At 43.4% G+C, this 13,121-nt stretch overlaps 1 protein-coding gene across 1 annotated transcript; it reads right to left on the reverse strand.

Annotated features, from left to right (window-relative positions):
• Window positions 1-1,827: 1,827 nt before the first annotated feature.
• ATP5PO (ATP synthase peripheral stalk subunit OSCP) lies at window positions 1,828-11,196 on the reverse strand. Its single transcript, XM_032631365.1, has 7 exons — window positions 11,091-11,196; window positions 9,866-9,916; window positions 8,598-8,708; window positions 5,749-5,878; window positions 4,916-5,028; window positions 2,311-2,397; window positions 1,828-2,011 (listed from the first exon to the last, which is right to left on the reverse strand). Exons 1-7 carry the CDS (start codon window positions 11,124-11,126, stop codon window positions 1,898-1,900), a joined length of 642 nt encoding a protein of 213 aa, XP_032487256.1. The 5' UTR covers window positions 11,127-11,196; the 3' UTR covers window positions 1,828-1,897.
• Between the last annotated feature and the right edge of the window lie 1,925 nt (window positions 11,197-13,121).

Raw genomic sequence — 13,121 nt, forward strand, 5'->3', positions numbered from 1 at the left:
CGGGACTCACCGCGGACAGCATGTCATATCCCCTTATGAAACTTCCTGTTGAACGAGTTTTGTAGAGTGGTTATTACTCCCGGCTAGGTCACTCTACAGTCTGGGAAAGGGTTACTACCCCAGTGAAGTAACACACTCACTGTGGGTGCAGGTGTTCTAGTCCTGTCAGGATGTATTTTATGACCTCAAGTATGGTGGCTGCATGTACACCAGGTTAAGTGTTTGAGATATCTCTTCGGGCAGTTTCAGGATAATTGTAATTATCAGAGAAGCAAAAAGATTTATTTCAAGTTTGGCTCCCTCAGCCTGGCTGGAAAGGCCTTAATTGGCAGGACCAATGGGCAGAAGTTCTGCCACATATCAGGGACTTGCATTTATTTATTTATTTACATTTTTGGCTGCGTTGCGTCTTCATTGCTGCATGTGGGCTTTCTCTAGTCGTGGTGAGCAGTGGCTTCTCTTGTTGCGGAGCACTGGCTCTAGGCGCACAGGCTTTCGTAGTTGTGGCATGCAGGCTCAGTAGTTGTGGCGCACGGGCTTAGTTGCTCCGCGGCATGTGGGATCTTCCCAGACCGGGGAACAAACCCGTGTCCCCTGCACTGGCAGGTGGATCCTTAACCACTGCACCACCAGGGAAGCCCCAAAGAGCAGTGACTTCTAACCATCAGTGTACCTTCCATTGGAATACCTGCTCCCAAGAGGGGAGAAAATTCTGTGATTCCATTCTGTGCAGACACTCCTGGCCATTCCTTGGTTCAGAGGACATTCTCGGGGGCTGTGACAGCCGGCTGGCTGAGAAAGCGGCCATTCCGCTGCCTTCCCTTGCGAAGTGCACAGCTCTGATGGGGACCTCTGTGCTCAGTGGGGCTGAGGGAATGAATGCTTGTTAGCAGAGTAACTTTTTTTTTTTTTTTAACATCTTTATTGGGGTATAATTGCTTTACAATGGTGTGTTAGTTTCTGCTTTATAACAAAGTGAATCAGTTATACATATACATATGTTCCCATATGCCTTCCCTCTTGCGTCTCCCTCCCTCCTACTCTCCCTATCCCACCCCTCCAGGCTGTCACAAAGCACCGAGCTGATATCCCTCTGCCATGCGGCTGCTTCCCACTAGCTATCTACCTTACTACGTTTGTTAGAGTAACTGCTTTTAGATTTTCTAGATGCTAGACTAGAGGCATCTTTTTGGAAATAATCTCTCTGAAAGCTTTTACAGAAAACATTACTGCCTTTAAAAGTAGGATAATGTGGAGGGTGGGACTGTAGGCCAAATCACTTTGGGCTCAAACAAGTCCGAATGCACACGCTGGAAGTACTTGTTAAGAGTTCAGCAGGTGAGCACAACCTGGCCCTATTTGAAGGACTCTGTGCAGCCCAGTCACCTGGCTGACATGGGACCCCAGGGGCACAGCAGTAGGGGCTGGCCCATGTGCTGCAGAAGTTGCAAGAAGCGTGCAGCAGCAGACGGGGAGCAGCTGCCAGTGTCTGACCAGCGTGGGCTCAGGGACCACTTTCAGTGTCTGACTAGAGATGGGCCCCAGCACTTGAAACTTGGAGATGACAACCGGTTTGCTTTACCTTAACTCCACTGCAGGCTCAGGCCTTGAAGACAAAGGAAATGAGGTAAGATACATGAAGTACTTAACAGTCCCTGGTATAAAGGTTAACTTTTTCCTAAGGGATACAAGCTTCCATAAATTCCTAAGAATAATCGACACAAACTAAGTTCCAAAGGGCCTTTTAACCTTTAAGCTAAGGGGATCGTGAAAGATATAAAAATAAGGCTCCCTATATTTCCACTTTAAAAGACAGTAAACATAGTATATTCTGTTCAGGAAGCATTTTATTGTTGCTCCAAGTTTAAGAACTTTCACTTTTAGGAAATCAACACTTTTAGAGAGTCTCCCGCATCGCTTTGCTCAGCTTCTGAATCTTGGTTTTTGCAGACATATCAACATATTTCTCTCCAATACGGACAATCATTCCACCCATGATTGATGGATCAATCTAGGAAAGAAAATAGGTTGGAAATGTGAAAACACATTGACATTTCACTAATCAAAAAGAAAGATGAAAAAGTGCTCTGAAAAGTCTACGTGCTACATAACTGTAAGCAGGAACAATTATATCTAGAAAATGACAGAAGTCAAATTGTGAATGGACTCAATCATTTATATTGAATATAAATATGAAGGTTCTACTACAGGCAAGTTTTTACATAATCAAATCTAATTTTCCACTTTCTATAGCCATTTTAGGTGTCAAACAACCTGAGGAAACGTACCCATACGTAATTAAAAACCTACCTTAACTTCCAATTTCAATACTTGGCCTTTACTTAGGAAGCTCTTCAGGACTGTTTTTAATTCGGTAAGAGTGGCTTCATCTAAAGGCTAAAAAAGGACAAAACCATCCTTTAAATTTAGATAAAGCAAAACAGAAAGTTACTATAGTTGAAGGAGAGAAAAAACATCCCTCTGGCAATGTATCACCAAGACAGGCCTTGTGAATTCCTCTGTTAGATATCTGAGGACCCATCCTGGAGCTGTGCCGCAATGGTCACTCATCAAGGCTGGTGTTGGGGTGTGCAAAGGCCCTGCCTCACAAGAACACATGGGCAGCTCACACTGGGAGGTTAGGTTCACTTACTGCCCATCTCTGCTCCATGGTACTAGCAGTACAACTTAGAAGTAACGATTAGGGGAAAAACCTGAAGTTTATAAAGCCTGAGGATGCAGGCCTCTCCTCCGCGCAGCTCCCCCGGGTGCAGCCTGAGTCTATTATTCCCTTGGATGAAAAGCTGCAGTTTGACCTGGGATCTGCGGGTACCAGGAGCTCTGGCATGCCGCCCCACTCTTTGCAGGTCACAGAGCCCGGGCAGGCGGCTGGCTCCTGAAGTCAGCACAGCTCTGTGATCTTGTTCCTACAGAGCAAGTGCCCTGACCATCCAGACAGTGTTCTCTCCTCTTTGCCCCAACTTTTACCCCCGATTGCGTGAGAACGGCAAATGTTGCTGAAGGAGCGGCATTTCACCTGTCACAAATCCTACCTCCCAACCCACACACCCAAGAGTCCAAAAGCTAGCAAAGAAGCCTTTAAGCTCTACAAAGATCCGACAGTGTCTTTTGGGGGGTGGTGGTGGGGAAGTCTATCAGTGCTGCATCAGTCATCGCTGAGGCTCTGAGGTTAGAGAACTCAGAAGTATACGCCCCACCTTCCATTCAGACACATGCCGCGTGCGAAGCACCCGTGTGTGCCAGGCATTTTATACCACCATCTCCTTTAACCTGGACAACTCCGGGAGGTCAGGAGTTACTGTTCCCATTTTACGTGTGGGAGAACTGAGGCTCACAGTGGTTAAGAAGAACTCACCTGGGCAGGAGGGATAAATTGGGAGACTGGGATAAACATAATACACACACATATATATATACCTATAAAAAATAGATAACTGGTAAGAGACTAGTGTATAGCATAGGGAACTCTACTCAATACTCTGTCATGCCCTATATGGGAATAGAATCTAAAATAGAATAGATATATGTATAACCGATTCACTTTGCTGTATACCTGAAATTAACACAACATTGTAAATCAACTATACTCCAATAAAAATTAATTAAAAAAAAAAAAAAGAACTCACTTAAGGTCCCACCAGCAAGTGAGGACTAGTGCCAATATGTGAAATCAGCCTATTTCTAAAGTCTGTGCCCCTAGTCATTAATCAAGGTGTGTATATATATATATATATATATATATATATATATATATATATATATATTTTTTTTTTTTTTTAAGGGTGGAAATTATTTACCCGGGAGACTCAATGTCAAAAACATTAGCATCAGTTGGTTCTAAGAAACTTACAAAATCATGTCCTTGTAACCACTGAAGAATGACCTGCACCAGTGCTTGGCCATGGGGATGGTGTGACCATCTGGCCAGGGGAGCCTGGTCTGAGCTCTATGGTCAAGGAGAACCAGTGCAGTCGCGGTGGGCTCCGGAGAACATTTGAGCTGTGTTGACTCTCAGCCAGGAATGTGCTTTGGGGGCACCAACTACTGAACTACAAATGTACGAATAGGTACTATGTACTAAAATGTCTCCTTCATATTATGCTCTTTTGGAGAGTTAGAATATCTTTTCAACACTAGAAATGTTAATCTAGGTGAGGTCAGGTGCTGCGTACCCCAAGTAAATCTACCATGCTCTACTGATAATTAAGCCCCACAGACTGTTTCCCTACCTCAACTGAACTACAGTGGGAAGAGAATACATACTTAAGACAACAACAACAAAATTAATTCTGGGGAGGTAGTGCAGATTAAGGAACACGGACTTCTGAGAGAGAGGCCTGTGTTCAAATCCTAGTTCCACGTTCTGTGACCTCGAGCAAGCAACTTATTCCCCTGGGCTTCAGTTTCCTCATCGGTAAAATGAAGATAATAACACTTCTGCTTCACACAGACCTTTGATATTAAAATAAAGCGCCCAGAATAGTGTAGGTTTCAAAATTCAGTCCACTTCAGTGAGTCAGTAAGACCAAAGGGCCCTTCTGCCTTACCCCTTCCCACTCACCACCACAAAAGATTAGACACGCATTTCAGTACACTACGTAGTGTGACATTTACAAAATAACTTAAACCTTAACGGAACATAAACCAGTATTTCCCGACACATTTTTAACTCAATCTACACTCTTTATGAATAATCACTGGTTAGGGAAGCACCAAGAAGACACGCTGGCCCTTGCAAAGCAGAGGTTCACAGAAGCTGGTATAAATGAAGCAAACCGCCCAAGTGCCAAGTCGCCTGTCCCGATTTCTTGATTTTAGCTTTTTTCTTTTTGTTCTGCAAAATGTGACACAGGGGATGTCAAGGCAAATGCAGCAGCAACAGCCCGTCACCTACAGATGCGGTGGTAACTGTGCAAGACACTTCTCCCCGGTGGACACTCATCATGGTGGAAAAGGCAGAAATGACCCCAGCGGTATTGTTCAAGCGACCATTTTCAGCAAGCAAACCTGGGAAAATAAAGGTATTTCACTTAAATCAGGTCATTCATGAAGCATTATATTCACCTCGAACGCAAACTTAGATTTGCGGCCTTAAAATTCAATGTCATTTAAGAATGTGAACGGAGAAGATGCAACTTACTTAAAAAGAATATGCAATGTTCAAAAAAAAAAGAAGACTGAACAAACAAGGATTTAAGTTTGTAAGGGTGTGTGTGTCTTACATGGATTTGCAGTAGATTTCTTGATACGGCTTTCAATCAGATTTTCAGGTTTATGCCACAGATACCAGTGTTGGCCATAAATCCTGAAATTAACACACTGTCTATATTCACTACATGCTTTCTTTGAATTCTGAGTGATCATGGGATTTGAAAAGCAACTCAAATGTACCAAAGAATGCAAATGTCTTCAAGGACGGGGCGGGGCACAGCCACTGGTTACAAACCATTTTCTTGGTATGAGTCCCACTGGTCTCGTCCATGGGTTGAAACTGTGCAATCAGGCATTCTTGCATCTTAATATCCTTTAGACAATGCTCCTCAAACTTTAACGCCCGAACGATTCACTTGGGGAGCCAGTTAAGATGCAGACTGTGGCTCAGCAGGCTGGGGGAGACCAAGGTTCCTCACTGCCGAAAGGCAGGCGGAGCTGGGGTTCCCGGCCCATGCAGGACAGTTTCAGGAGCAGAATTTTCAGAGCCTTCAATAAAAAACATCTAATACTTACTGATCAGGTTGGACGTGAGGGGAGAAAACTTCTCTTTTGCTGTCATGTCATTTAGGCTTTTCATTTTAATGGAACGCTTTACATAGGGATTCATAACAGAAGCAGCCATTTTGGGTTCCTTCAAGATTTGCTAAAAGTACCAAAAAATAATTTCTTAAACTCTTTAGGCCATAAACGATCCTAGCTTCCGTACACATATGTTCTGATGTATCATATATTTCATAAATAAAATTAGCACTCTCAAAGCACATGAAGGGAAGTTTACAATCACGAAATTTTCTTTGCTTTTAAGATGATTTTACACAGAATACAGTATTTCTTGAAAATACTTAAAACCACTTTAATGAAGTTTCTTAAATTTATTTTTGCCTTTCAAGAGAGATTCTAGAAAACCTAAGCAGCCAAAAGATTCAATTCACCACCTATTTTAATGCACCTACTATGGGTAATACTCTAGTGTCTCCCATGCTAAGAGGACGCTAATGATGCCCACACTCAAGTGCAGACCTGACAAGATGTGCTGACTGCAGGCGGCCTCCCGGCCTCTCCCTCTCAGGCTGACCCGGATTCTGTCCTGCCCCTTAGAGAGCGCAGGAGAACCAACCCAGAGCTGTGCGGGAGCTCTGGGGCTTCCAGAGCAGCCTCAGCCAGTCTGGGAGGAAAAACGGCCAAAGAACGGGAGTGCAACTACCATGAGAGGCACAACTTTGTCTCTGCTGTGTTACGTCACCAACGTCTGGTCAGTGATCACGTGCAGCTTCCAGCACTCTGCTCCCCTGAGTGTCAGGCCAGAGCTCCAGCAAACCAACGGCTGTTTCCATTTGGGCATCTTTCAGTTATGCACCTCTATTAGCCCCTCAACCCCTCTGTCAGCACCCTCTCCTGGGCTCCTGGGCAATTTCTGTCTCTGATCCTAGCTACCTGCCTACACTGCCATCTAATGCTAAAACTTCAACTTGAGCGACCCCAAAAAAACAATAGTTTTCCATAAAAACTGCTAGCTTATACAAACTACAAGCATTCCGGAGTGGGAACCATACAGTTTTTCATGTTTCTTATCTGTTTTTGCTGCATCACCCATGGACAGTCAGTGACACCGGGGCAGCATATTTTCCTCTCAGTGCCAAGAAATGGCTGATTTTCTTTTATAAAGAGTCTTAAGGTAATGGCCTCCTCTGTATGTCTCCACGTCTTAGCCGACTTCAAGTTTTAATTAAACCCCATTCTAACGTCCACAAGCCAGCCACTGGCCCCTTGGCGAGCACCGGTGCTCAGGTCTAAAGTGGGTGCGTGGGACGAGCGGCGGGCAGTCACCGTCACCTCCCGAAAGCCTGTGTGTGACCCTGTCTGCTCCTGCTACCCGTCCCCCGAGTGTCTCCAACAGTAAGTATGATTCTGTGAGGGTCAGAACAGTTGACGGTACCAACTGAGATCAAAAGCGTTATCTGCAGAGATAGATGGACGAAGGGAGGAAAACAGAGCTAAAATTACTGTCTGTTAGGACAAAAATTCCCACAAAAGCTCAAAATGAAAAAACGAACAAAACTTATTGTTCTATACAACTAGTCTGTGAAGGTTTTTATCCCCTCTAACAAACAGTAAGATAAAAAAAAAAAATCTTTAGAAGTTTATTAAAAATTATAAGAAATTCTTAAAACATAAAATCAAAAAAAAGAACACAACTTTCTCTGGAGAGATTATATACTAGCTGTACATCCCCCTTCTTTAATGCAGAACTTACTGCCAGAGGTGGGAACTACAAAGTACTGTACTGTATAGAGTACAGTATCTTTATTTCAAGCCCGGGATGTGAGTGAAACTGCAGCCCTCCGGCTCCTGTTGCTGACGATCCTTCCGCTCTACCATCTCCCACCTCCTCTCCCTCCTCCAGTCAGTAGCTCTTCTTGCCTGTGCACTCGATGCCAGCCCCTGGATGCCAGCTGTTGTGCTGTACCGCTGTACTTTTCAAGGTACTGTACTGTAAGGTTAAAAATGTTCTGCTTTTTGTTTGTTAGTTTTTATGTATTTGTGTGAAAAGTATTATAAGCCTACTACAGTTCAGTGCTATACAGCCAATTGTGTTAGCTGGGTACCTAGGCTAACTTTGTTGGACCTATGAACGCGCTCTTGGAACGGAACTCGTTTTTCTGTAGGGGACTTACTGTAAAAGGAGCAGGGGAAGAAACAAAATGTGTTAACTAGAAAACTCAGGGGAAACTGCAGTGGGGATTCTTCTATTTAAGTTACACTGTAGGCTTTTGTTAATTCAGTTCATTTACTCTTCTTTTCATGTTTAAAAAACACGTAAAAATAAACTTTCCCCTGTAGCCTTGTGGTCTTTGCCAGTTCTCTATTATCGCCATGAAACTCTTGCACCTTCACTAATTTTGCTGCCCAGCGTGCTCTGCTCATTTTCTCCTCACAAAAGGCTTCATAAGGAAAATAAATTCCCAATTAAACAAAATCGTAATATATTCTAAAGACTGTTTTGGAAATACCTGGAAATACAAGCAAAGATTATCAAGGTGACTTTTTAATTCTCTTTTGAAATGACAATGTTTCTTAAATTACCATCTTAAATTTAGATTTTCTATTTCTTCTCTGAGCCCCAAATCTTGGTTCCTAATATTAATATCCTTACCTGCGTCAGTTTGTACCTATTATACAATAGGTTCAGAACGATAATACCCAGTATTATTACTATCAACATCATTACAGAAAATATGTTTTTCCTTTTTCTTGCAGCTCTTTCTCTTAGGATATACCTCATTAGGGATGCAGAGTCAAATATCTAAGCAAAATATATACAACGAGAACTTAATAAGTAATGAACAGGAAAGGCTACTTACTGCTACTCTCAACAATTCCTTTTCTACTTGTTCCAGTTTATTCTGTTTAGATGCAGCAGAATAAAGAGCAGTGGCATAGCGACCTTCGATACCGTATACCTGAACAGGTGGCTTTAGAAACAAGGGTGGAGGAGGGGAGGAAGCGAAAAAGAAAATCAGTTAAGACAATACTACAGTATCAATAGCAGAAAGAAATATTTATAATTTAAAAAATACATCTTTTATAGCACAAAACAGTTTAAATATGTCATCAAAGAGCTATCCTGAATGACAAGTCTCAAAATGAGGGATGTTTCCTTGGCCAGGTCACTCTATCTGTGGGCTTCCAATTTCTCACCTTAAAACGAGGGGTTTAGGAAACATGGTGTCTGAAGTCCCCTTCTGCTCTATCTATAATTCAACTATGTTAATTATGAGATGAGCTTAGGATTCCTTTGAATTCAATAACTACTTAGTTCCAAGTTTGGGAGGTTTTAAACACTGATAGAAGGCAGTTTTGAACATGTTAGAACCAGGCCAACAGGTGTTTATGAAACATACACAAGCATACTTTTATACATTTCAGAGTAATACTGCAAATATCCCTTACAGAGCTCCATAAATGTTCAGTTTAATGGAGCCCTTTAGCAATTTACTAAGTGCCTGAAGCTTGAATTAGTTTTTACAATGAACCACTGGCTTTTAAAACCACACTACCGTCAATGTACGACTACATATGCTTACTGGTACTGTGTGATTGTAGTGGAAAAGCTTAGGCTTTGGATGAGCAAGATGTAGTTTCAGTCCAGCTTTAAGACTAAGATGAAGGGCTTCCCTGGTGGCGCAGTGGTTGGGAGTTCGCCTGCCGATGCAGGGGACACGGGTTCGTGCCCCGCTCCGGGAGGATCCCACATGCCGCGGAGTGGCTGGGCCCGTGCGTCTGGAGCCTGTGCTCCACAGCGGGAGAGGCCACAACAGTGAGAGGCCCGCATACCTCAGGCAAGTTTTCCCAAAGTCTGTTTCCTTTTTTGTAAAATGGGAAGACCAGCTACCTCCCATCACTGTTATCGGGTTTTAAGAAATTCTCCTACTTAAAGGTTATGCATGGGCCTGTCCCACGGCAGGCATTCAACATTATTCCGTCCCCTAGCCCCTCCACCCCCATCATATTTGGGGAACCACAGACCATGCATAAAGGTTTAGGGGTAACTATACAAAATCCATGCCCCTAAGTGTACTGCTGTCTGATTCACACACATTCATCTACTTTACAATCACAAAAGACATACCCTCACAAGCTTGGCAAACGGCCTGACCACAGATGTACTGAAGCATCGCACCTTTAAAACAAAAAGAGAAAGTAGATCCAAATGAGACTACTTAAAGGATTTCTGCATTTACACCTGCAATAATAAACAGTAAACATGACTTCTAGATGATTCGCTTCTCATGTTTCCTTGTATCATCACATAGATTACATGAGGGTGAGCTGCTCTTTATAACCTAGTAGTAAATTTCCCCACTGGAAATCATTCCAGGTTGCTTGGGAAATTGCTTTTCTACTTCTAACTTCCTGGTTTACTAGGAGTAGGCTGAGGCAAGCACACCACTGAGAGAGAAAACACTAAGTTTGGTGAAATGTGTCTTCCAAAAATTTTAACAAGATTTTCGGCATTTATATTACCACCCTCGAGCATGATTTTAATAAAAAGTGGGAGGATTCCAGGCATGAACTGCAAGAGATGGACCTTCTTAGAATCCAAATGCTATCTGAAAATACAGATGAATTCTTTGGGTACTCCAGCCTCTGATGTGAGAACAGGCCCTAATACCTTGTCTATCAAAATACTACCTTGATATTGTTGAGATGGTATCTTGTCTATCAAGAGTTGGAATCCAGAGTTTAAAAGGCACCTGCAAAGGCACAGGTCACCTTCAGAAAATTCCAGCTCTAAGTGTACTACACCGGTTGTGAGGGTTATGGAAAACTTACGGAAGCTGTACGCTGTCATGATATGTAAAGCATCATGTAATATAAAGAGCACGAATTTTCTTTCCAACTCTGTGGATTCGAATCTCAGCTCTACCCCTTATTGGCTGAGCAGCCAAGGACGAGTCATTTTAACTTTTCGGTCTCACTTTTTTATTAAAACGTGAAATGTGCTTTTACAAATATTCCTTAGCATTACTGGTGACCCCGGCCAGGTCTGACCACCACAACATAGAGAGACCCCCTTCACCTGTGCCCTTCAAACCAGCTGCTTCTCGAGGCTGTGCTCAGAGGACGCCAAGGTAGGATACGCGCAGCCCCAAGCCCACCGGCCCGCGTGCATCCCGGGGGGAAAGCGGGGCTGCCCAGGCCGCCTGGCGTCGCCCCCCACTCGCCTGGCCCCGCGACCTTGAACGGCGGCCACGCTCCCCAGCTGTGGCCTGGAACCGTGGAACTTAGGGGTCTGGTACGAGTCACCCCAGGAGGGTTTCTCCCGCTGGCTTTCAGGACCTCCGTTCTCTCACCTGCAGGGAGAGCCGAGACACTACCGGCGCGGCCATCTTCTCCTGCCGGCTGTAGGTCAAACCAGAGTTGGCAAAAGCGACCAAGAGCGCACGCGTACGTCAGCGTAGCCGCTCGGCCTGCTGGGAAATGTAGGCGTAGGTCGTCAGGCCGCATGCGTAAGGATCTCCCTCAGACTGGGAGTTGTAGTCCTTAGAAGCGAGTGGTCAGGGCTGGACCCACAGGGCTGGGGGTTGGGACTAGTGGGCTCGGACAGCACCTGGAAATGAAATTCTAGAGTTACTAAGTGACCCTTATTGTAGAATAGATATAGTGCCCTTAGCTTAAAATTTCCATTTAGATAAGTACGGTGGCATTTGTTCCATTTCACATTCCTCACTAGCATCATTAGCGTGTTTACCCTTTCTTCCTACCACGCTAAAAGGTGATCAAGCGCAGTTCCTCGCGCTGCATGTATATATAAACCCCGAGCCTTACAGCTCCAGCAGCGGACACTACGTGCCCAGCTCCTGGGCCGTGACTGCTCCTGCATACCTCTATCCCACCTCCGCCCCATCTCACCTGAGTACAGCACTGACCTCTTGGTTTGTGCGGACGCGTGAGGTTCTGGTGTTTAAACACTTCCTTCTGGGTAAGACAGAGTGATTATCTGAGAACCATACCTAAAAATAGAACTGGTGTTTGAGCAAGTGTGACATTGAAACTGAGAACCCAACATTAGCTTTGGCTAGTTTCTCTGCATTCATAAAAACAACCTATTTTCAACCCACTTCCCTCTAAATGGAATTTACTCTAATTTTCTCTTGTGTACAGAAGAGAGTTGGCTGCTGGTTGGAGTTTCCTGGTTGCAGTAATGGGGTCCTATGGTCAATTAAGATGTCTTTCTGCTCAGATCTATTATAGGAACACAGATTAAGTCCTTAATTTACCCTTTTCGAGTGCAGGTTTCTCATCATTACATAAACTTGTTAAAATGCAGAAAAGTAGAAGGGATGTAATTGCCCTCTTTTCGAACACTCAGAGTGTGTTGTCTCCCATTATTTTTTCAGATAGTAGCCTGGACTGCCCAGGCTTGAATCCCAGTCCTTTCATTGACCTTGGCCCAATTATATAACTTCTCTGTGCTTCAGTGTTCTAATCTATGAGTATTAGAATAGCACCTACCTTAGGGCTGTTAGGAAAAATGAACAAGTTGTATATCTATCTGTCTATCTATCCATCTATCTATAGATTTAGAACAATTGTCTGACAGACTGGCACTGAATAATGTTCTCTATTTTGTTTTTATATTCTGTAACTTAATCATTCAATAATTTTGAACATAATTCAGATGGTTGCCTTTTTCTTTCTCTCCATTTTAAACAATACTTCATCTCCTGAGCATCTTTAGACACAAATTTTTGTTTCTTCTTCCTTAGGATAACTTCCAAATAGATTTCCAGAGCTGGCACAACTTGGCGAGAGGGTTTGAGCACTTTAAAAGTCTTTGATGAATGAGGCCATGCTCTTTTCAAAACTTTAAACCAATTTATGCTTTCACTAGCAGTGCATAAAAACCCTTGTTTTACTTTTCTCCGCAAACTCTTTTGGGAGGCTGTCTTCAAATATGTCTAATGGAAAGTATATGCATTATGCAACACATTTTATTGAGCACCTATTATGTGCAGGCAGCTCTTCTATACCCTGGAGGTACAGCAGGGTACAAGACAAGGTGCTTGCCTTCATAGACCTTATATTCTATGTGGAACCAAACCACAAACCCCATGTTTCCTAATGTGTGGGTGTTATTAAATGTAATTCAAATCAAAAGTTCTGGGGCCAAATATACTTGGAAAATTCTAGACTATCGCATTAATAATTAATTATAAGGAAGCTGTAAGGTTGCGTAGCAACAGGGAGAGTCCCTCTATTTCCTTTGTATTTACCCCCATCTCACTTCAGCACTTTGCATTTTGCCAAAATAATAGTTTGTGGTCGTTTGAATTTTAGGGTTTATCAAGTGGTTGCACATGTATGGTTTCATTTTTATTTTG

This window comes from Phocoena sinus, chromosome 4 (genome assembly GCF_008692025.1).
Source record: "Phocoena sinus isolate mPhoSin1 chromosome 4, mPhoSin1.pri, whole genome shotgun sequence".
NCBI classification, from domain to species: Eukaryota; Metazoa; Chordata; class Mammalia; order Artiodactyla; family Phocoenidae; genus Phocoena; species Phocoena sinus.

Bases quoted from the DNA above. Each gene is read 5' to 3' on its own strand.
- ATP5PO (XM_032631365.1), bottom strand. From the start codon at position 11,126: ATGGCCGCGCCGGTAGTGTCTCGGCTCTCCCTGCAG. The intron at 5,879-8,597 runs GTAAGTAGCCTT...TGGTACTTTTAG, and splicing joins AGGAATTGTTGAGAGTAGCA to CAAATCTTGAAGGAACCCAA. The intron at 2,398-4,915 runs GTAGGTGACGGG...GTCCTTTTTTAG, and splicing joins GCACAGTTACCACCGCATCT to CCTTTAGATGAAGCCACTCT.